The 24,300-nt window shown below is 34.2% G+C and overlaps 1 protein-coding gene across 3 annotated transcripts; it reads right to left on the minus strand.

The window, feature by feature from the left end:
• Nucleotides 1–10,242: 10,242 nt before the first annotated feature.
• Nucleotides 10,243–20,365, minus strand: LOC136223935 (flowering time control protein FY). Of its 3 annotated transcripts, none has more exons than XM_066012113.1 (19): nucleotides 19,975–20,324; nucleotides 18,812–18,903; nucleotides 18,656–18,724; nucleotides 18,410–18,514; nucleotides 17,262–17,357; nucleotides 17,099–17,181; nucleotides 16,914–16,985; nucleotides 16,734–16,831; nucleotides 16,167–16,226; nucleotides 16,001–16,061; nucleotides 15,272–15,359; nucleotides 15,127–15,190; nucleotides 14,848–14,926; nucleotides 14,565–14,654; nucleotides 13,647–13,732; nucleotides 12,985–13,478; nucleotides 12,128–12,352; nucleotides 10,745–10,847; nucleotides 10,243–10,531 (listed from the first exon to the last, which is right to left on the minus strand). In XM_066012113.1, exons 1-18 carry the CDS (start codon nucleotides 20,141–20,143, stop codon nucleotides 10,776–10,778), a joined length of 2,103 nt encoding a protein of 700 aa, XP_065868185.1. In that variant the 5' UTR covers nucleotides 20,144–20,324; the 3' UTR covers nucleotides 10,243–10,531; nucleotides 10,745–10,775. The 3 variants fall into 3 exon arrangements, with proteins under 3 accessions (XP_065868185.1, XP_065868186.1, XP_065868188.1); XM_066012114.1 differs by lacking the exon at nucleotides 10,243–10,531 and having other exon boundaries at nucleotides 10,564–10,847; nucleotides 19,975–20,192; nucleotides 20,288–20,365; XM_066012116.1 differs by lacking the exons at nucleotides 10,243–10,531; nucleotides 10,745–10,847 and adding an exon at nucleotides 10,965–11,147.
• Nucleotides 20,366–24,300: the final 3,935 nt, after the last annotated feature.

The following is a 24,300-nucleotide window of genomic DNA, read 5'->3' on the forward strand; positions in this document are numbered from 1 at the left end:
TATTTTCATATTATGGCTACTGAACTTCATTTCTTCCCAGTATAGCCACTGAACTTTACACTTTTTAATACTGGTGGCCACTCAACGCCTCAAAACGACCGTTGATGGCTAAAAATAAAAAATCCAAAGCGTTAATAATATTCTAAGAAACTTTAATTCTTGAAAATTTTCGTTTTGAGCTCATTTAGGTGTTGTTTGGTTAGGAGCGAGAAAGTGAATTTTTAGAGAGAGAAAACTCCAAAAAATGTGATTTTCGAAAATAAAAATGTGGTTTCATGGTAAACGCCGTTCTAAACAACTTTAATTCTGGAATATTTTCATTTTGAGGTCGTTAACGGTCATTTTGAGAAATTAGTTCAAATTAAGTGGGCACCGGTGTAAAAAAAATGTAAAGTTCAGTGGGCATACCAGAACGAAATGAAGTTCAGTGGTCATAATGTGAAAATGGGTAAAGTTCAATGGTCATAGGTGTAATTTACTCGGTATAGTAGAGATACGGGCCGAAGCAATCATTACATCATCATAGTATTGCCGAATGCAATTCGTTAAAAGGTATCTTAGAAGACAGCGATGGATTCCAAATGTACGCTCCTTATTCTCATAAACGCATTGACACGTAAAGATCCACTGACCTATCATAAGCTGTCATATGTATGAGGTATCACTTTTGTTATCTATAAATAATCGAGTTGTTCCAGAGTTGAGATAATTGATTCTAACAGAGATAATATTTTCTTTCTAGTTTTGATATTCCTTTGTGTATCAACTGACTTTATCATTGGAGAGGGTTCGCTGGATTCTAATCTCTTTTCTGATGGTTATTGTGTTTTCAGGTAACCGAAATCTTGATGGATAGTACAAATTACAGAATTACAATAACAGGAGTTAATGGAAATAATATAAAATTTATTAAAAACAATTTATCTCTAGAGACTAAATTTAACATTCATTCCCCTTAAATTTTTAACTTTCATTTACATTCTATAAACTCGCAAATAAGGTTAGTTTTTAACTTTTATTTCCACCACTTCCTCTCTCATTCTATTACCTCATTCAGGGACGGCTCATTTTGGAAGCCCTAAACCGTTTGTGTATTTTTTTTAATAAATAAAAAATTGGATAATATTAAATACCAAATAATATTTTTTTAATATTAAATACCAAATAGTTATTTTTGAAGTATAAATACCAACCAGTTAACTGTAACTCCTTTTTTCTCCCATCAATTGATATCTATATCTATATCTATCTGTCTAATACATCACCAGCTCTCTGAACTTGTCCATAATAGTAGATTGGCTTCATAAACTTAGTAAGTCTTTCACCAGTTTCCTAAACTTGCTTATTTCGTATCACCAGCTCCCTAAATTTGTCCATAAAAATTTATTAGCTCCTTGAACTTTGTAAATGTCTCACCAACTCCTTAAACTTGCTCATTCTGTAACAACTAAATACAAAAACCATAATACTAACTCGGGTTAAGGTGCAAAAATACCCCTAACGTTTTGGATCAGGAGTGATTTTACCCCTAACATTGGAAGCCAAGATCAATTTTACCCCTAACATTGATAAATTGGATTAATTTGAGAAATAATTCATCAAACTGTCTTCTTTATTATGAATCTTGTCATCTACACTTCACACGTGCGTCATTTTATAAGTAACAAATTACAAACATATGTTGGGATGTGAAAAAAATATACTGTCTTTTGTACGAATTTGACAAAAAAATTCACCAAATTCATAAATATGAATCTCTAATTCTATTATTAAATTGTAAAAAAAAAACATGAAATCTTTTTTGGGAAAAGTACAAAAATAAATCTTGTGGTTATACCTGTTTTCGAACAACACTCATGTGGTTTAAAAGTTTGCAAATTGGTACCATGTACTTCATTCCGTTAGCAAACACAGACCAAATTGACTAACGGTGTTAAAAGTCAAAGGGAAAAGAGTTAATTTAGTCCTTATATTTATTTATTTTATAAATTAACCCTCCTTATTATCTAATTATCACAAACAAACTCCAAAATAAAAAATAAAAATCAAATATACTATCTTCTCCATTTCTCTTTAATTTCTTATTTTGCATCTTCTTTCTCTATCTTCTCTCTCATGTTCGTTAATTTCTTGAATTTTCTACTCTTTCTGCGTGGCTGGCCTTCCGTCGAAATTGAAACGGATTCACAGCTGCTAGCCTGTGCTATCCATTCTGCTCGCCCTATTTCTTCTGGTCTTGACCTTATAATAGAAGATTGCTCTTCCTTGTTGCAGCACTTTGGTTGTTTTTCTTTTAGCTTTATTAAGCGTTTTCGAGACTCTCTCTCTTTCTTATTAATATTGATTGAATTCAATTCTCTTGTGTTAATACATAAATAAATGGTGATCAAAAGCATTAATTTATTTTTATTTTTTTTTGAAGAAGAAAAAAGCATTAATTTATTAGTTCCTATATTTTGATAAAACATATTGTTTAGTTTCTATGTTTTTAAAAATACATAGTAAGGTTCTTAATATTTTTTTCGGTGAACTGTTTAGTCATTCTGTCTGTTTGTTAGATTTTTTACCGTTTATGAATTCGGAAATGACTAAATTACCCTTTACTATTTATCAGTTAAAAGCAATTCACACCCCTATGTCTTTCTCACAACTCGTGCTCACAAAAAAATGGAGAAAGGATTCAAAACTTACCTTCAAATTTCAAAAGAGGAAATCCAATTTAGAAGAAGATGTATGGAGAACAAAAAAAAGAACACAGATCCAATGCTTACGAATCTGAACGATTAAGAAGAAAATCAAGAAGAAGAACATTTGATTTCAGATGCACTAGAGTCTAAAGGAAAGGAAAATAGAGGAAAAGAAGAACGCATAGATATTTTTATTTTAAATAGATTTTTACTCAAATCCAAATTGACTAACAGAAGCTTCATGAAAGTCTTACGGTATGGACTAAACAGTTCACCGAGAAAAACGTTAGAGACTAATCAGTTCATCGAGAAAAAGGTTAGTAACCTTACCGTGTGTTTTTAAAAATATAAGGACTAAACAGTATGTTTTATCAAAATATAGGGACTAATAAATTAATTACCCTTTTATTATTTGGCTTTCGAACTTCCATGGGAGTAGTTGAACAGATGTAATTTGGGATAAAGTACCAAAATAGGCCTAAGGTTTTTAGGAAAATACCAATTTAGGCTCAACATTTAAAATAGCACCAATACAGGTTTAACGTTTATAATATAATATCAATTTAGACTTCACGTTTACAATATAGCATCAATTTAGGTCTCACGTACAAAATAGCACCAAGATAGGCTTAACGTTTACGAAATAATACGAATTTAAGCTAACGTTTATAAAATATATACAATTTAAACTAAACGTCACAATTAAATTAACCATATTATATTCTTTCCCTATTAGTTTTATATGTTATCTTTTTATTTAGTTCTATATTCTTATTTATTATAATACAATTAATTAGTATTCTTACCTATTAAGATCTTATATTTGTTTTTTATCAACCATTCCATGACTACTAAATTTTATTGCTCATGTAATATATGCAAATTAAAAGTAATTGAATATCCACAATATTTCGAACACTAATATATATTGTAGATATTCAATTACTTTTAATTTGTATATATTACATGAGCCATGGAATTTAGGAGTTATGGAATGGTTGATGAAAAACAAATATAAGGTTTTAATTGGCAAAAATACTAATTAATTGTATTATAATAAATAAGAAAATACAGTCAAACCTCTATATAGGAATACACTTGGGACCGGGCTATTTGTATAACAATTGAGAGATTATTACTAAATAGAGTTTGGTATAATAAAATTTCTTAACACATAAAATTTTAAATTTTTAACAATAGTCAAGAACTCTCTAATTATTCTTATTCAAAAAATATTTATGTAAATTTATTTGAATATAAAAACATTAATGGAACAAATTAAATATTTAGAACTTTAGGTTTTCAATGGCCCTGTTTGGGAATTAGCTTAGAGCAGCTTTAGGAAAAGGATTGATCTGTAAATATACAAAATATAAAAGGTGTATCTAACCATTAGAAAATAAAGAATGTGTTGTATCCAATTCTAGATGGTATCCAAATTTGGATACTGATCACAATGGTGGACCCATAAAATCCTTTTTTTAGATGTATTTTCTTTTTATATTTTTTTATATATTTTCTTTTTACAATTTCTATGGTTTTTTAAAAGTAAATTAAAATGTAAATAAAAAGACTATAATCATATGACGTGATTTTAGTGATTGGTTTAAAATTTTATTTTGAAGTTTTATCAAATGTATGAATTTTTTCATCTCTCATTTTAAAAATTAATTTCATAGCATTTAATGTTATTGAATAATTTATTAAATATTTTTTGGTTACTAATTTATTAAATATTAATAACACAAAAATTAAAGAAGTAAAAAATAAAATATTATAACGTGTGGGGTCTATTAAAATAAAAAAAATAGTATCCAACCATTAGAGGGGTTTTCTAAAAAGAGTGTTTTAATATGGAGAGTGTTTTGTAATAGTGTAAAATGATGATGTGTTAATGATTGGAGTATCCAACCATTAGGGATGCTCTTAGCTGTTAGCTGATTACATTAGCTGTTTGTGTAGACCTGTTTGGTAAAAATTAGCTGATTGATAATAGCGGTTTGTGCAAAAAGACAAATAAGGGCATTAATTTTGACGCAGGAGAAGAGGGAGTCAATCTATTAGGGTTAAAGAAGTCCATTAATTTTAATATTGCAAAACGCTAATCGAAAAAGCTCCTTTTAAGAGTTTTTTCTAAATTAGCGTTTTCATCCCAAAACTCTCTCCCAAACCTCTCTCCACCAAACACTCCAATTAGCAGTTTCAGTGGTCAAATCTCTAAAGTTGGTCAAAACTGCTCTTTTTATCCCAAAACGCTCTTTACCAAACAGGGCCAATATATAGATAATTGGAAGAGTTTTATGGGAAAAATATAAACACAATGAGAATACTAAATATTTATAATTTCAAGTTGCAGCTTGAGTTTCCAACTCATAAATAATTTCAATAGTTTTTTTTAATATTTTATAATTTAGTTTGAATTCTTAATATATATATACATAAAAATATATAATTATTACTATATAGAGACATAGTTTCTAAAGGTGGGACTTGAAAAGCGTATAACAAATAACGTTTGGGAGGTTATTCCTATTTATAATTAGCCCAAGTTGGGACCGAGTTTTTTTTATAACAAAATAGAGGTTATTCCTATATAGAATATTCCTATATAGAGGTTTTACTGTAGAACTAAATAAAAAGATAACATATAAAATTAATAGGAAAAGAATATAATATGATTAATTTAATTGTGTCGTTTAGCTTAAATTGTATATATTTTGTAAACGTTAAGCTTAAATTCGTATTATTTTGTAAACGTTAAGCCTATATTAGTGCTATTTTGTACGTGAGGCCTAAATTGATGCTATATGGTAAACGTTAAGCCTAAATTGATACTATATTGTAAACGTTAAGCCTATATTGGTGCTATTTTGAACATTAAGCCTAAATTGGTACTTCCCCAAAAATCTTAGGCCTATTTTAGTACCTTATCCCGATGTAACTTCTTTGGTTGCATGCCAAGGATATAAATATAAAGGCTTAATATATCACCAGTTCCCTCAACTTGTCCATAATAGTAGATTGGCTTTCTGAACTTTGCAAGTGTCTCATCAGCTCCCTAAACTTGCTTATTTCGTATCATCAGCTCTCTAAATTTATCCATAAAAATTGATTAGCTCCCTGAACTTTGCAAGTGTCTCACCAGCTCCCTAAACTTGCTTATTTTGTAACAACAAAATACGAAAACCATAATACTAATTCGGATTAAGTTGCAAAAATACCCCTAACATTTTCGGCCAGGAGTAATTTTACCCCTATCATCTAAAATGGTGCAATTTTACCCATAACATTGGAAGCCAAGAGCAATTTTACCCCTAACATTGATAAATTGGGTTAATTTGAGAAATAATTCATCAAACTGTCTTCTCGGTCATGAATCTTGCCATCTACACTTCACACGTGCGTCATTTTATTAGTAACAAATCACAAACATATGTGAAAAAAATAAAAAAAAAAATACTTGGCTTTTGTACGAATTGGACAAAAAAATTCAAAAAATTCACCAAATTTATAAATTTGCTCTTGGCTACTAATGTTAGAGGTAAAATTGTATCATTTTAGACGTTAGGGGTAAAAATACTCCTGACCCAAAATATTAGCGGTATTTTTACATCTCAATTCGAATTAGTATTATGATTTTTGTATTTAATTGTTACGAAATAAGTAAGTTTAATCTGTCCATCAGAATACTGAGCAATCAACCCTACCCTACACGTAAGGCCATAACCCCAAATTTGGGATCGTAATTAATTTTTACCACGTCGTTTGGAGGAAGACATCATACTTTTGTAGGGCCAAGGGAAATTGTTCGAGTCTCAGAGGAGATGCGACAAAACATTGTCAATAGGCATTGAAGTTACCTCGTGAATGAATCCTGAACACGGGCCAGCTACACTGATGAATCAATCCACACCTTGTCATGGAGCCACTTGTTGCATCTGAACCATATCCATCATAGCGACACTGTCAGAGGCAGCGGTTCATCTGGCTATAGCCACGTCTGTATGTCGACATGCCAACTGATTTCCACACGTCCTGAGCAGTCATACACTAAGCAAAAACAAGAAAAGGAGTTCCGGATTGGTTAGAGAAAACTAAGCAGGTCGTGTCGGTACTAATATCGCGTTTTTGTAGTGTGGTTAGACACGGTTGTGACCCAATTGTCAATTTGTACGAGAAATGTGAGATTTTCGCTGGGCATTTTTAATTTCCAGATTCGTTCGTTGGACAAAGTCTCGTCTGGGGCTCTCCGAGTTATCATTCACGGTCCGTCGTCTTTCCTCGGCAAGATAGTACACATTTTTCACTGTAAATTGTCCTATTTTGACGGTCCCTGATAAACCTCATCCTTTGGGCACCTAGGGGTGTGCATCGGTTCGGTTTAAACCGCATACCGAACCGAACCGAGTGAATTCGGTTTTTCAGTTCGGTTTTTTAACTATTCGGTTCGGCATCGGTTTTAATTTTAAGTGTATTTCGTTATTCGGTTCAGTTCGATTTGACAGAAAATGTAAAAAAACCAAACCGCACCGAATTACACATATTTTACATTTATATATATATATATATATATATATATATACACATATATTTTTTTTTTTTGATAAAAATATACACATATATATTTAATCATACAAGTTTAAATTTTTTTAATTATTGTTGAGATAATAATCCATAGATATATATTGGAAATATTTCAATTTTTATTGTTGTTGAGGTAAATTTAATGAGAAAATATAGTGATTTTTATTTGTTATTTGTTATTTTTAACTTAATTCGGTTTGTTCGGTTTAAACCGAACTGAACCGTATATTTCGGTTCGGTTTTAATTTGGTTTTACCTATTATTCGGTTCGGTGTCGGTGTGAATTATTTTGATCATTTCGGTATTCGGTTTTTTTCAGCTCATTGACCATTAATGGCTTCGGTAAATGCAGGAAGAGCAGCGACTTTTTGCAATTCAGCATAAGAACCTAATTACCAGTTCAAATGTTGAATCGACTCCTATCTCCAACCCTCCATGTTAGCCCTTTCTTAACTAGGTCTCGTGCTTCCCATACTCCCCTCGAGAAGAAGCTCGGGTTGGTACATACCGATGTTGTTAAGAAATCTGAGTTGTAGTAGTATTTCGCCTTTAGAACCCGTGATCATAGTGAATCCGGTCTTGTCATCTGACGCTAACATTGTTTAGCCATTAAAGCCAAATTAAACGATTGAAGCCATCAGAAACTAAGGCCCCTGTTATCTTTTGACTGACATACCGCATCCCAACATAACCAATGCATGACTTTCTTACCTTCCTTCCCGCCCCACAAAAATCGGTTAATAAGTCCATGTAGTTCAAGAGAAAAGGAAACAGGTAAAAAGAAACATGATATAATATACTGCGGGATTGATTGTACCACTGTCTTAATTAATATCTCTTTGCCACCCGTCGACAGAAGTTGTTCTTCCCATCCTTTAAGCCTCCGTTGAATTCGTTCCTTTACTCCAGCAAAGATCTCTTTCTTAGAGCGACCAATAATCGTTGGCAGGCTTAAGTATTTAGGAAATGCCCTTGTTTCCTACACATTTAGCAGCACATATAGCTCCAATCGTCTTGAGGTGGGTACTCCAGAACTAAAGTAAATTTCTGATTTCTCATAATTAACCACCTTGCCAGAGGTTTGTCCATATTTAGTCAAAATTGATTTGGTAGCTCCAAGCTCCCTTCAATTAGCTCGACCAAATATCATGGAATCATCTGCAAAAAAAAAAAAAAAAAGATGAGAGATGTAGGGACTCAACCGACTCACATTGATGCCGTGTAAACTGCTAGTGTCAATATTCGTTGAAAACGCTTCGGCATAAATAAAAAATAAGTAGGGGAAATAAGATCCTCTTGTCTAAGCCCTCTAGAGGGTTACACTAACCCTTTCGGCTGACCATTTATCAAGAAAGACATTGATGCTGTAGATACACACATCACAATCAATTTCACAAAATGATCCGGGAAACCTATCTTCTCCATAATCCTGCGACGAAAACTCCACTTAATTCAGTTATGGGCTTGCTCATATCTAGATTGAGTGCAAAATTACCCTTCACTCCTTCCAATCTAGTTTTCATGTTATGGAAAGCCCTCAAAAGCTATAATTGCATTATTAGTAATAAGGCGGCCCAGTACAAAGACAGATTGGGTATCATGAATTAAGTCAGACAGTACCAGCTGAAGCCTATTAGCTAACACCTTAGAAATTACCTTGTACAACACGCTACATAGTGTGATCCGACTGAGATTGTTCATGACAACTTGGTTTTTTACCTTAAGAATCAATGCAATTAAGGTATGATTTAAATTTTCAGGCATTATTCCAATACTAAGAATATTCAGAGTGAAAGACACTACCTCATCTCCAATAATACCTCAGTAAGACCTATAGAGGAGAGAAGACATACCATCGGGCCCCAGGGCTTCAGTTGGATTTGTGTATTGTTGAGTGTTACTTTTTACTAGGATTTTCCGTTTAAGTACAATCAGGCTCCATATTCCACATTTATATTAATATATACAATATGAATATTAAACGAGTCGTATTAGACAAATTAATTATATAAATTATATTTTCGTGTTAGAAATTAATAGTCTTACTTAATAAATGTAGAAAAACCAACTCATAAAATATCTTACCTATTAACTAGTCATCGCCTAAAAGGGCAAGGAGTTTACATACAAAACTCAACAACTTATAAATACAAGATATAATTCCTCTAAAGTAGGGATGAAAATCAATAGTCGCTAATGAGCCACTCGATGTAGACTCAATAGAAATTCGACCATTTTCAGTTCGATTTATAAATGAAAATGCGACATTAAAACTCGATTCGTAAACAAACTGAGTTTGAGCATAGAAAAACTCGGCTCAAAAGCTCACAAGCAGGTTTAGTTATAGGTTTGTGAACAAGTTCGATTGTAATGTCCATGGTAAACAAATTCGATTTTAATGTTTATAAACAGACTCATGAATAAACTTTGTTTGATTATTTTTAAATATAATATTTTTTTGAAGAGAAAAATGTAAAACTACATAATTTTGTTTAACTTTAGTTTTATAGGTATTAAAAATGGATTAATTACGCTTATGATCCTATATCAAGAATGAAACATTAATGTCACACAACTTAATTTGCTAACATCAAAATCGTTGAACTTTACATTCTCTTCTATTTATTTTTTCTAGATTTTAACAACACCGAAAAGAAGGCGTGACGAATTTTTGCAAATGGATTAAAAAATAATAATAATTTTGTGGTTTGAATTTTTTATTATTTTTTAATCTATATATAAAAACTTGACTTATTTGACTTATGTGTCATGTAAAGTCTTTACAATGACTAATATTGCCAAAATATGAGTAAAAAAGACTACATGAAAAATTAAATGTAAAATTTTATGATTTTGATGTTAAGAAATGAAATTGTGGTAAAACTTTATGATTTTGATGTTAAGAAATTAAATTTTGTGCATTAGCATTTCATTCTTAATACTTAAAGAACCATGGATGTAACTAATCTTTTTAAAACTACGTAACATATATGAGTATAATTAATGAGTTGTTCACAAACTGGAACAAAATTCGTAAAGAAATAAAGGAATTGCTCACGAGCAGCTCAAGATCAAAAAAATTTCTCAACAAGCCAAACTTTTCATGAACATAATTAACGAACTGCTTCTGAACAAAACTCGTGAACAGATAAACGAACAACTAGCGATCAAATAATTTTCTTAATGAGCCGAACTCGAGCTTGAACGGGTTGTTGAGCATGAAGAGATAATTATGGAAATGCCAATAATTCTAGTAGTTACTGCAATAGCAAAACGTGGAAATCATACTTAATTCAGAGAACATGGAAGAAATAACAGAAAATCAGATAAAATTCCAAACAGATAAGACTTCAAAGCCATTTTCACTACTTAATGCTATATCTCATTTGAATGTCTGAAAGTATTCACTGTCCTATTTATAGAACAAAACATCAAACAAGAAAAAAAGAAGGAATCTCCCCAAGAAGAAATACCGGTGAGCACAGTTGGCGATGAAACAAAGGTCTACTGCTGGTTTTGGGAATGTGGCGGAGGACCTGGCGGTAGCGGTGGAGGCATACCCGATTGATTTCCAGACTGCAATAAGCAACCAGTTAATTAAATTTTGATCATCTTCCACACAGATTATGTTTAAATGAGAGTAGATATTAATTATTTCTGCACATATAACGGGACTATGCTAGCGCGTATGCTTATTCTACAATGAGATTAAAACAAGGGATTCGGTCAGCACGAGCGAAGGATGAGCATAGTTTGTAGCTTCTTACCACTCCTAAGCAGCAGCCTGTCTGATGAAACCTAGGTCTATTGTGGGTTTTGGGAATGTGGCGGAGGACCTCGGGGTAGTGGTGGAGGCATACCCGATTGGTTTCCGGACTGCAATAAGCAACCAGTTAATTCTCTCGAAATTTCAATCATCTTCCACATGGATGTTTAGAAGTTCCATTTAACGAGCCAACCATTGGCTCCAGATCAAATGAGAGTAGAAATTAATTATTTCTGGACATATATGCATGGGGTAAACACAAACAAGATTATGCTTAGCAAGTATGATTAATGTACAACGAGATGAAAACAAGGGATTCGGTCGGCACGAGAAAAAGGAGAAAATAGTTTGTAGTTTGTTTCCACTCCTAAGCAGCAGTCTGTCTGATGAAACCAAGGTCTATTGTGGGTTTTGGGAATGTGGCGGACCTCAGGGTAGCAGAAGAGGCATACCCGATTTGTTTCCAGACCGCAATACGCAACCAGTTAACCCCTTCGAAATTTTGAAAGCTCGATCATCTTCCGCACAGATTCATGTTTAAAAGTTCAAATTAATGAGCCAACCATTGGCTCCAGACCTAGAAAGCACCGACACTTCTAGGAGGTTAACATATGAGGACACTTACCCACACTCCAAAACAAGTGTCCCCTCTTTCTTTTATATGGGGACACTGCTTCTGAGTTAATTGAGTAGAATATAGGGATTTTTTTAATAATTTTATAAAACAGAGGGGTTGATATATAAAAGAATAAAACAAAACCCTAATTAAAAAAAAAAAAGAAATGGAAATCTAAAGGAAAAAATATAGCAGCCACCCCTTTTTTGGTAGTTTAAATCGTTTGAAGTATTAAATGTATATATAAAATTTGGCATGTCCCCGCGTCTCATATTTTTTAAATATGCCATTTGCCACACCCGTATGAGTACCCGTGCCGGTGCTTCCTAGCTCCAGACCAAATGCAATTAGATAATGATTATTTCTGGACATATATGCATGGACTAACATGAACAGGACTATCCTGAGTAAGTATGATTAATCTACAATGAGCCTTGCAACGAGTTAAGACAACAAACACATTTCTATCTTTACCTGGTAGGGATTAAATCCTTGCATCATCGGCATCTGTCCGCCTTGTGGCCGGTTAAATGGACCCCCTTGCTGAAACATTTGGCCCCCAGGTCCACTTGATGGGCCTTGCATATTTGGCAAACCATTGGGAAAACCCCCAACTGGAGGGCCACCACTTGGATTCATTCCCATAAAATGTCCTTGTGGCATCGGAGGTACCATTTGATTCATTTGACCTTGCATTCCCTAGAAATAAAAGAAGGCAATTATTTTACGCGCAAAAAATACAATTCGTCGAGTTCTTTCAAATATCAATAGCTTTCAACAACAGGAAGCAGTTAGATAATATCAAGATATCATATTAAGATCAATGGTTACTATTAATATACATTCATGGCCCTTGAATACTAACATAATGGTCCCTAAATTTCATTTCTTGATATTAAAATCCGAACCTTACTATAACATTAAATCCAACTCAACAAAAATTCATTAAAAAAATTAACGAAATGTTGATGGTAAAATAGGTATTTGACCATAATTTTTGGTGATATGGATAAAAAAAAAGAAAAAAAGAGTTAATGATGTAGTTAAACTTTTTTGGGTCATCATCTTGGTTTTTTTTTTTTACGGATTTGTCGATTTGGACTTCAACGTTACAGTAATGTTACGGTTCAAGGATTTTACGTCAAAGAATGAAGTTTAGGGGCCATAATGTTAGTAGAGCTATAGTTCAAGGACCATAGATATATTTTAAAGCCATGAAACAACCTCAAAAACTAGACCAATAGGAGTTGTGAAACCCTCCTGCCTGCAGAATCAAAAGGACAGAATTTGATGAAATGTCAATAAAATAACTAAAAATAACTACATCATACCATTGGACCTGGCATTGGCATCGGATGTGATGAAGATGTTTGCATTGGCGAAGGCATACCATGAGGCATTTGTGGAGGGCGAGATAGGTGAGGATGAGAGAGCAGAGGTAAATGTGAAGGTGGCTGTAGCTGCTGCATATTTGGAGGTCCCATAGGCATAGGGGGCATTTGTTGCGGGTGTCCCTGGTGTTGCTGCTGCATTTGTTGAGGATTTTGTTGGTATCCCTGCTGCTGATTACCAGCAAGAAGAGATGGATGTGGCCCAGGAGGAAGAGGAGGAGCTCCTAGAGGCATAGACATTGGATGAGGCTTCTGGTCCCCCTGAGCTACATCAAGAGACGGAATTGATAAAGGCATTGCCGCTCCGACCCCAGGAATGGTTCCTTCATTTCGAGTCAGTCCAGGAGGAAATGCTCCAGGAGTTGTTGGAGGTTCAAGCACAGGGAAATTACCCGGCAAGCGACCACCAAGAGCAGGATTTTGTTCACCATAACCTGATACAGAGATTAAAACTTAGAAAACTAAACTCGATGTTAAGATTCAAATCCAACACAGCTGCAGTGAATATACACTAGCTTGAAGATCTATTAAAAATCTATAAAAAAAATATCTATATTTTATATAAACATACAACAGCTTCCCTGCAGGTCTACTAGTCCTACCTTGGTTCTGACCCATAAATTTATCACGAGCAGTGTCTCCTGGCCTATTTCTACACCAAAACTTTGTTGTATGATCATTGCTACCACTGCAAATCGTATTAGAAAAGTCAAGTATGAAGAAGTCACAGAAGCTTATTTAGAAATTAGATAAAACACAGCAACAAGTAATCCATAAATTACAGGTTAAATCTTTGCTAGCAGTCCCGTATCATAACCTCACAATTTAGGCTACACAAAGTTCTTAACATGCATGTGAACCTATAGGCTATGACGTCTAAAATATATCTATTATGCCTTAATTTAAGGGTTTATATAAAAACAAAAAGAAAATATTTCTGAACCTTTATGGATCGTACCAAGAGAAATGGTTTATCAACTAAATCATGCAGTCACATGAACCAAGCATCTGGTCTAATGGGCTCCTTTGACAATTCTTTTTTATTCTTAAATTCATAAGAGAGAAAGGACATAAGAATATTGTAAGGCCCCGTTTCTTTCAAGAAAAATATTCATCCGGAAATATTTTCATTATTTTCTAATTCTTGGGGCTTAAGAAAATAAGTTACAGTCAAAGAAAACAACTTCACCTTCTAAAGACAGGATGATATTTTCCCACCAATTAATTAAAGCAAAAGATAATGAGTTTGAATTATTTTCCAACCCTTGGATTAAAATATAACTTATTTTTCACATTTCGGATAAACAGAAAATATTTTCTAAGGTTAATTATTTTGGGTGAAACAAATGAATCCTAAATAAACAAAAAGACCAAAAACACTTGGGGTTGGTCATTGGTACCATAACTATGTTAGTTCTACCTAGATCTAACTCTAAGTAGATTTTTGTATGAGTAGTCCAGGCACCCTAATAAACCATCATGGACTACAAAAGATGATCACTAATAATAAAGCCTTTTACCTGCAAAGAAGGTATCCAATGGGATGCCATGCAAGATCCCACACACTATTATCATGAGCATTGGAAACTTCAGTCTGGGGAGTTTCATGCCTGCACATACAAATTCAAGATTATTAGAAAGATTCTCTTCTTTGTATTATGCTCCATGTGTCAAACAAAAAGTGAGATACAGGAAAAACACCGAGGTATAACTTAATTAACACATAATATAATCAAAACACCAGAATGAAGGAATAAACAATTTAACTATGAAAATAATGCTCAGGACGGAAAAGAAACTCACCCAACAATCCAATGGAAAATGGACCCATCAAAACTGCCACTAACAAAGTACTCTTCATGAAATGGATGCCAAGCCAAAGCTAGAAAAGGGCCAAAGAATATATAACTTGCATGTCATGTAAGACAAATAATACAACATTAGATTGAAAAGCAAAACAAACCACTGCTTTTTGCAAGCAAGGTTCATTTTCAGAAAGTTATATATCCTTGTTTAAGTATTAAACCTTTCGAGTTTACCATTATTTTTAAAATATTCAATATGCAAATTTATATCACTAACCTGTCACATCCTTACGGTGTCCTCGGAAAGATTCAAGCTCCTTCATAGCCCTAATATCATAAAGCTGGAAAAGAAATGCACATTGAACAAAATGGGAAGAGGAAAAGATATAATCTCGAAAGATCTCCCAAGAAAAATTGCAAACCTTGACAATTTGATCCTTCCCAGCAGTTAGCACCCAGTTACCATTCTGATTCCATTTAACACAAAGCACAGTATTTTTGTGACCATGACTGAAAAACATATGAACAGCTTGTCAGAGTAATATAGAGTTTGTGTAATAGCTGTTCAGTTGCCTTTGATTTTAAGCAAAAGTGCCACCTGTTCATATGTCTTTTGCTCAAAAGTCATCTACACCAGATTTTGGCATTTTTATATTGGATATATTTGGAGGCATGATAACCTAACCAACACAATAAGACAAAAACATCCATGCTAAATGTTCTAAACTCTATATACAAAAAATTCCACCACATTGTCTTTTAGCTAAAACATGAATGATCCAGTAGTTAGCAAGCACAGCATTTTTTGTGACCATGACTGAAAAACATATGAACAGCTTGTCAGAATAATATAGGGTTTGTGTAATAGCTGTTCGCCGTTGATTTTAAATTTTTAAGCAAAAGTGCCACCTGTTCATAGGTCTTTTGCTCAAAAGTCATCTACACCAGATTTTGGCAATTTTATATTGGGTACATTTGGAGGCATTACAACCTAACCAACACAATAAAACAAAAACATCCATGCTAAATGTTCTAAACTTTATATATAAAAAATTCCACCACATTGTCTTTCAGCTAAAACATGCATAATGTAGCTCCAAATAGAACCAGTAAATGACACAAATTAATCGCAAAGTCAATATCGTACTCACAATGAACAAAGTTCTCTCCCACTTTTAGCATCCCAGAGTTTCACAAGGTTGTCTTTCCCACCTATAAAAAGTTAATAGGTGTAAGAATATAATAGAATCAAGGACTAAAGATGGCAATGACAACTAGTAAAAAATAGAATTTTCACAATGAACTCCCCAAACAAACCTGAAACTAGTAAAGATTTTGTAGGGTGCCAATCAACACTCTTCACATCCCAACCGTGGCCTGCCTGAGTTCAAAAGAGATATAAGGGCTCTTAGGTTAAATAGTATATATACAACATTTGGTGGTCAGTAATCAATTTCATAAGATTGTAGGGCCTGTAAAGAAGTAGATAGCAACTTGTAACCTATAGCACCTAGAGATGTACATACATTCCATGAAGCAAAACAGAGGACTCAGCCCTCTAAAGATGGATACGGAAAAGGGCCTGAGATAAACAGCTATGTATCTAGATGAATTGCAAATAAGTTGAGACAAATTTTCTGAAGAATAACTTCAAGCAAAAAATGTGTCTATTGGTTGTGAAGTTCAAATCGACGAACTGATTATCATATATAAGCTATGGTGCACGGAAACTGATACAGAAATGGACACCGACACGTTTCTATAAAAATATAGCTAGGAAACTGTAATGGAAACGAAAAAGAAGCGGAAACGGAAACAGACACGAAACGCTAGTGACGGAGAGTTTCCGTGCAACATAGTATATAAGTTGTTGAAGCACATTACCAGTCAATGATCGCTCTTCTTGGCAGCGGGCGAAGTCCCAAACTTTAACAGTAGTATCATCAGAGCAAGAACAGAACTTCAAATCTGTTCTACAAAAGCTGTTCACAAGAGGAACTATTACAACATACTCAACAAATAAATTCTCACTGTAAAACAATTACAAAGTAAAAGAATACCTACCTCAAGTCACGAACTGATTCTTTATGGGCAGATTTATTGGCCTTCACATTGTTCATGTTGGTCTGCCAATACCTAAAAGTTGCTTCCAGATTAAGATCCGTATTACTTGGAGGGAAAAACATCTATCCAATAATTTATTATATGAATAGAGATAAGAAAACATGGGAATGTGTTAGGTAGATTACTTGATTGCACCACCATCATCACCAGAGACCATCCAGTTGTCATTATGACTCCATACCATGGACCTGATTGCCTGGTCATGGGCCTGCAAATTCGGAAAAGGGCATTCCCAAGGAGTCATCAAACTGGTTCAAATGAAAGCATGTAATAACAAAAATCATGTACCTGAAGTATCATTTCAAAGTTAAAAGACTGCCCATTCCAGAGAGTAAATTCCCCACTTTGAGAGCCTGTAATAAGACGTCTCCCATTAGGAGTCCACTGAAAATGCAAAAAAGGTAAAAAAGGTTGGGTTTTCAGGATCATGTAGTGCATTAGAAAGAAAGAAAGAAAAAAACAACAACTTATTGCATGATTAAAGTATCAATTACATATGCAAGTCCATGCCAACGTCTAATACACTGTCCACATGGACTAATGATAATTAAACACACATAAGGAACAAATGCTCTCACCCATGCTATAACCTCACCCACAAACTTAAATGTCTCTGAATAGTCAATTAATAGATAAATAAATAAATGACTTTCAGTTCCTTCTTTATTTCCCTTATCAGGAGAATCTACTAACAACAAGGAAAAGGCAAAATATTTAAAACAGCATCCTAAACATATAATAGTCATGTGTGCAGGCCTATGTTGCACGGACACGGACACGGATACGGTATCTGACACGGACACGGACACGGGAAACGTCATTTCTATAAAACACAGGACACGGATACTTGGGGGACACGTGTAAATATTAAAAATATTGGGGCAAATTTATAAATATTAAAAATATATTTTTATATATGATTTTTTGTAATATAACTAAATAAATACATATAAACGAAATTATTGAAGGAGATGAACGGTATCCCCTGTCCCTGTCCTTTGGAGTTTCTGACTCTCCAATGGAATAAGAATCAATCGGTTATTGAAGGAGATGAACGGAATCGGAAAGGATTTTTCGGTTTTGAAGGAGATGAACGGAATAGGAAAGGATGTAATCGGTTATTGAAGGAGATGAACGGAATAGGAAAGGATGTAATCGGAATCGGAAAGGATTTTTCGGTTTTGAAGAATTAGGGTTTTTTTCCTGGGACACGCGTATCCTTCACTGATACGCGTGTCCAACTTTCCGAAATTACGGACACGGCCCCGACACGGTGTCCCTGGCGTTTCCAGCCGTATCCGTGTCGGAAACGTATCGGACACGCGATACGTGATGATTCCGGCGTGTCCGTGCATCATAGGTGCAGGCCAATGAAAAGACACAAAAAAAGTTCAAAACACAATTATGTCAAAAAAAATTAATATTCACCGACATACCAGAACTTGATTGATTGAACAACGGTTCTTGTTTAGAGATGTATGGACAAACTTTGCAGCAAAGCTTGTTGATGGATTATCAGAATAGGCAGTTGTTGGTAACATCTGCATGAAAAAGAAAAAAAGAAAAACAAACAAAGAATCAGGCAAATTCACATCTCACAAGCAAATAAAAAAATCAGCTAGTGACTACTTCAGCAAGCATGTATTTTTTTAAAATTATACTTTCAGACATCCCTCACTCACATCAATTGCAGCTGCTGGAGTAGGTTGCAATATTGTCCTGTCTCTTGAATCACGCTGCCACAAACGAGTCTGCAGAATCACAAGTTAAATGATAATAGTAGCATCGATGAGATGACAACATGAGCTATGGAGAGGATCGTAAACAAAAAGCATTACCTGCATATAACGTACAACAGTGGTTGTATAATCAACTGCTCTCCTTTGGGTGAGCTTTCTCATTCTTTTTGCACCAAAATTATCACCATGAGCTGTCATTGTTTAAAAAAATGGTTGGAACTGCCAATATAATCCAAAATTTCAGGAAGCTCTATCTATCATAACCATATCTAGGGCTATAATCGAGCCGATCCAAGCTTTGGCCTGCTCATGCTCGGCTGGTCAAAAAATTGGCGAGGTCAAGCTCAACATCTTGTTCGCGAGCTTGTTCACGAGCTCATTCACCAGCTTGCTCTTATTTTTGTTCGTGAGCTTCGCTTCCGAACAGCTCATTAATTACGCTCATTAATTATGTTCATTTGAAATTTCTTTAAAACAAAACAACATAGTTTTGAAACCTACAAAACTGTTATTTTACATTTCCCACCTTTATAGAAATACTATTACTAACAAAACAATCAAACCAAGTTTGCTTATGAATGTGTTCATGAACATTATAAACGAGCCTACTTGTGAGCTTTCGAGCCGAGTTTAGTTGTACTCAAGCTCGCCTCGTTTATAAATCGAGCCAAACACACTCGAGCTTTTATCAAGAACGCCGAGCCGCCGCTCATAGACAGCCAGGTCCTCAGGTTTTGAAAGTAGAGCATGAAATGTGAAGGCTTACCTCTTCTAATGGGCTCATTAATTGGCTTACCTCTCTCACATAGCTAATACATTCTCAGTTCTAATTACTTCCCCAATCCCCCTTCTCCCAATATTAATTGCTTTCATAATCCCCTTCTGTCCAAGCACTAAGCAGTTCCAGATTTCCACTTCAACACTACTAGAAATTACACTCTCCACGTGTAAATGAACCTCAATAATTTAAAGTACACTCTCTACTCTAGTAGACTCATTACTACTAGAAAGTACACTGATATGTTAACACCACATTTCATACTACAGAAACAACTGTAGCCCACAAGCAAAATTACAGTTTCATTCTAACAAATCCATAGGTTTTGGTACACTTCTCCGTTCACAAATTCACTCAATCAGATAAATTTTCGGAAAGAAACATAACATACGAACCTATCCTCGAAAAAATGAACAGTCACAGATGGAACCATTACTCCACACACGCATTAGATACCAATATATGCAAACAAATACAAGCTTACCGTCGAAATTAGGAGGAGGCGGCCCAGGCGCGGAGGGTTGGTGATAATCTTGAGAATTGAGAGTAGTTGAAGATGCAGAAGGTTGTCGAATCATTTGTGGCGGCGGTGGAGGTGGACCCCTGAGGAATTCACCTCCAGGCTGTTGCATTTGCTGGTCTCCGTACATCATTGTACCGGCTCAATGAGAACAAAAATCCTAAACTATAAGTCCGGAGAACCTGAAAATAAAATTATTGATTCTTGAGAATAACGGAAGATGGAAGGTGAGAAATCGCAGAGCAATTTTGGAAAATTAACAAACGAGGCCTAAAACCTAATCGGGGACGACGGTGCAAGAATAGAGCGGGAAATAAAAGCCGTGACGACGAGGGCAATTAAAACTAGATTGTGGGTCCATATTTAATTTCTAAAAACAATAAGGACAAAGTAAAAAAAAACTTTCGTTTGCTCGAGTTTTTTATTTAAAAGTGTGGTAATTTTTTACAAAATAAAATAAAGTATTTTAAATTGTTAAGTTCCGATGTAATTAATAGTATTTTTATTTTATTTTTCTAATTACATTGATATATGGACAGAGTATATATTTAAATATTTAATTACAGCGATATAAAATGAATTTAAATATCAAATTTAGTTTATAAACTATGAAACTAGTAAAAATTACGATATGATTTATAGTTTCAATTTAGGAAGCTGCATTTTGTGAGAGGGATCGTGTTTTATCGATATGAATAATTTTTTTCAAGATAAAAATGGCATTGATTGTAATCAAAACTTAATAGCGTAATTTGAAATATTTTATTTTGTAAATTAAATCATATCACATATTTTTATTTCCAAACTCTTAAACCACCCACCTACCCCTGTTTATAAATTTGGACATGCATTATTTTTGTACTTTTTCCAAAGAATAAATACCACAATAACCTCAAGTTTTTTAAATAATTAATTTATCCTCCACCAATAAAATAGTAGTACAATTTTAATATGAAACGCTTATCAGATATAGCATGGCACAATCAAATGTTGGTGTCGTAACTCAGGGTGGTAACGACCCAAACCAATATCAAATCTAGTAGGCTCAACTCAACTCAAGAATCGAAAAGATCGGATTTGGCTCGGATTCGAAGTTCGTCGAGCCTAAAATATTTGAGCTCGAAGCTCGATGAGCTTATAATTTTAAGGATAATATGCAAATTTGTCTCTAACATTTTTGGAAAAATGCAGATTTACCTATATAAAATGGTGCAATTTTATCCAATATTGTCAAGCAAGATTAATTTTACCCTTATCTAACTTTACCCTTACCTATTAGAAAATTTAAACATGATATTTTATTGTTATTTGACTCATTATTTAATTATCACATTAGACATTGCAAACATAATGTATGCTTAAAATATTTATTATGTTACTAACATAGTTACAAATAACCTGCCAAATAGCAATATTTGAGTCTGCTAGATACAAGTTATTCATACACAAAAAAAAAAAAACTACACAAAATGCTTATTGTGTTATTAAAACAGGTAATAGCAACCCATCAAAATACATAACTGCTCTATTTTATAGACAAACTTGTTTGGAAAATCAGATATGATATTCGAATAACTATCAAATTAGACGGTTCAAATTTTCAGTTGTGTATATGTGTAAAAATGAACTTGTTTGACAATGTTAGAAATAAAATTATAAAATTTCATACGTTAAGAATAAATATGCACTTTTCTAAAAATGTCAATGACAAGTTTGGACCTTATCCCATAATGTTAGGTTCACTTCGAGCTCCAGATAGACTCAACTCAAGAAAGCTCGCAAATGGTTCGATGTTAATTTATTCAATTGTACCGAATTTAGCATTTTATTATCTATTTTCAACTTTCTAATGAAGGAAGCACTAAATTGAAACTTAAAACATATTTAACATTCAATTGACAACAAATTTAAACAAACTTATAAGATTAAAAAAATATATATTAGATGTGATTAACCAAAAATATAAAACGAACACAGAAAAATATATAAGGCCGCTTTTTAACTTGGACCTTTAATTGATTTAAGGTCTTTTTTCTTGTATTTGTTTATGCTTCCACTTAGATTAAACACTCAATAAACACATTAACATAGAAAACAAATTAATGCAATTCTGAATTTAAATATAATAGGGATCTTATTCTTTAATTGTGATTTTTGTCATAGTCAAAAACTTAGTAGAAATTGTGTTTCAACAACCTCCTCCATTTTGATGTTGACAAAAAAAAATCAGAGAAGGAATAGATTTAACTTACTCTCCAAGAATGAAAAAATTGTAAAATTGGAAATTGGTTCCAATAGTCTTTATAGAACCTGAAAATATATGAATGTATTTTCTTATTAAATATTTAATTGAATTATATATATTAATATAATTAAACTATCTAATGAGGACCTTGGATCTTCATAGTCGTCCGGATATATAAAGCGAGGTTGATGCCGCTCCGGTCACCGGACCTTCGTCGGGGAAGGCCCCCGATGTACACTCCGATGCTTAAGTTAGTAGGAGTATATAAGTAGAGAGATAAAGTAGTGTGTAGAGAGAAGAAGAGAGGTATACCTTCCCTTTATAGGGGTATTTATAGTGAACATGATGGGCTTAGAGGACATTGCTTGTCTTGGGCTTGATTGGCTTGGGCCTAGTGGGCCGTATTCATATTCCGGATCAAGTAGTCCCCCCCTTCAAGGGTCCTTCGAGTATTTATGCGAGGTTCACAACATTCTAGGAGTAGTAATGGACGCAATTGTGTTGCTTGGGACCGCTTGTGAATAATAATGGTGCCGATTAGGACGACTTTATGAATAACAATGGATGAATGTATACACGTCGAGGGATGGTCTTTGAGAAATAAATGGTATATACAACTGTTATTCATAACAATTGTTTCTACAACTTATCCCAGTAGAAGTTAGATGACGATCATGTACTTTCTGGGTTAAGGGCTTTGTCAACGGATCTGCAACGTTGTCCTCAGTAGGTACTCTTTCTATTCTCACATCTCCTCTTGCCACAATTTCTCTTACAATGTGGTATCGCTTCAGGTAATGCTTGGATGCATTATGAGACCGTGGTTCCTTTGCTTGCGCAATGGCTCCATTGTTATCACAGTACATTGTAATAGGATTTACAATGTCAGGCACCACACCAAGTTCAGTAATGAACTTCCTATTCCAAACCGCTTCCTTTGCTACTTTCGCAGCAGCGATATACTCTGACTCAGTCGTAGAGAAAGCTACGATTCCTTGCTTGGAACTCTTCCAGCTGACCGCGCCCCCATTCAAGATAAACAGGTATCCTGATTGGGATTTAAAATCGTTCTCATCTGTGAGATGACTGATATCTGAAAATCCTTCTATTTTCAGATCCCCTTCTCCGTACACTAGGAACATGTCTTTAGTCCTTCTCAAGTACTTAAGAATGTTCTTGATGGCATTCCAGTGCTCGTCTCCCGGATTACCTTGGTAACGACTCGTTATGCTTAACGCGAACTCTACGTCAGGTCTAGTGCAAAGCATAGCATAATAATCGAACCGATTGCGCTGGCGTATGGGACTACAGCCATGCGCTTCTTATCATCTTCGGTTTTAGGACATTGATGATTGCTTAACTTTACTCCATGTATCATGGGTAAGTTACCTCGTTTCGATTCAAGCATGCTAAACCGCTTTAGCACCTTTTCGATGTATGTAGCCTGTGAAAGACCAAGCAGTCTTCTTGATCTATCTCTGTAGATCCTTATACCAAGTATATAAGCTGCTTCACCAAGGTCTTTCATGGAGAAGTTACCAGATAACCATACTTTTACCGACTGTAGTAGAGCTATGTCATTTCCCATTAATAATATATCGTCCACATATAATATCAGAAATGCAACTGAGCTCCCACTTGCTTTCTTGTAAATGCAAGCTTCTTCGCAATTTTGTTCGAAACCAAATTGTTTTATGGTTTCGTCAAAACGCTTGTTCTAGCTTCTTGATGCTTGCTTGAGTCCATAAATGGATCTCTGAAGTTTGCAAACCTTGTTTGCATCTTTTGATATGAAACCTTCAGGTTGCATCATATATACATCCTCAAGCAGGTTTCCGTTTAGGAAATCTGTTTTCACATCCATTTGCCAAATCTCGTAATCGTAGTGAGCGGCAATAGCAAGCATTATTCTGATTGATTTGGACATAGCCACATGAGAGAAAGTTTCGTCATAATCAATTCCTTGTTTCTGACGATATCCTTTCGCTACTAACCTAGCTTTGTATGTGCTAACCTTTCCATCCATGTCAATCTTCTTTTTGAAG

This window comes from Euphorbia lathyris, chromosome 3, assembly GCF_963576675.1.
Source record: "Euphorbia lathyris chromosome 3, ddEupLath1.1, whole genome shotgun sequence".
NCBI classification, from domain to species: domain Eukaryota; kingdom Viridiplantae; phylum Streptophyta; class Magnoliopsida; order Malpighiales; family Euphorbiaceae; genus Euphorbia; species Euphorbia lathyris.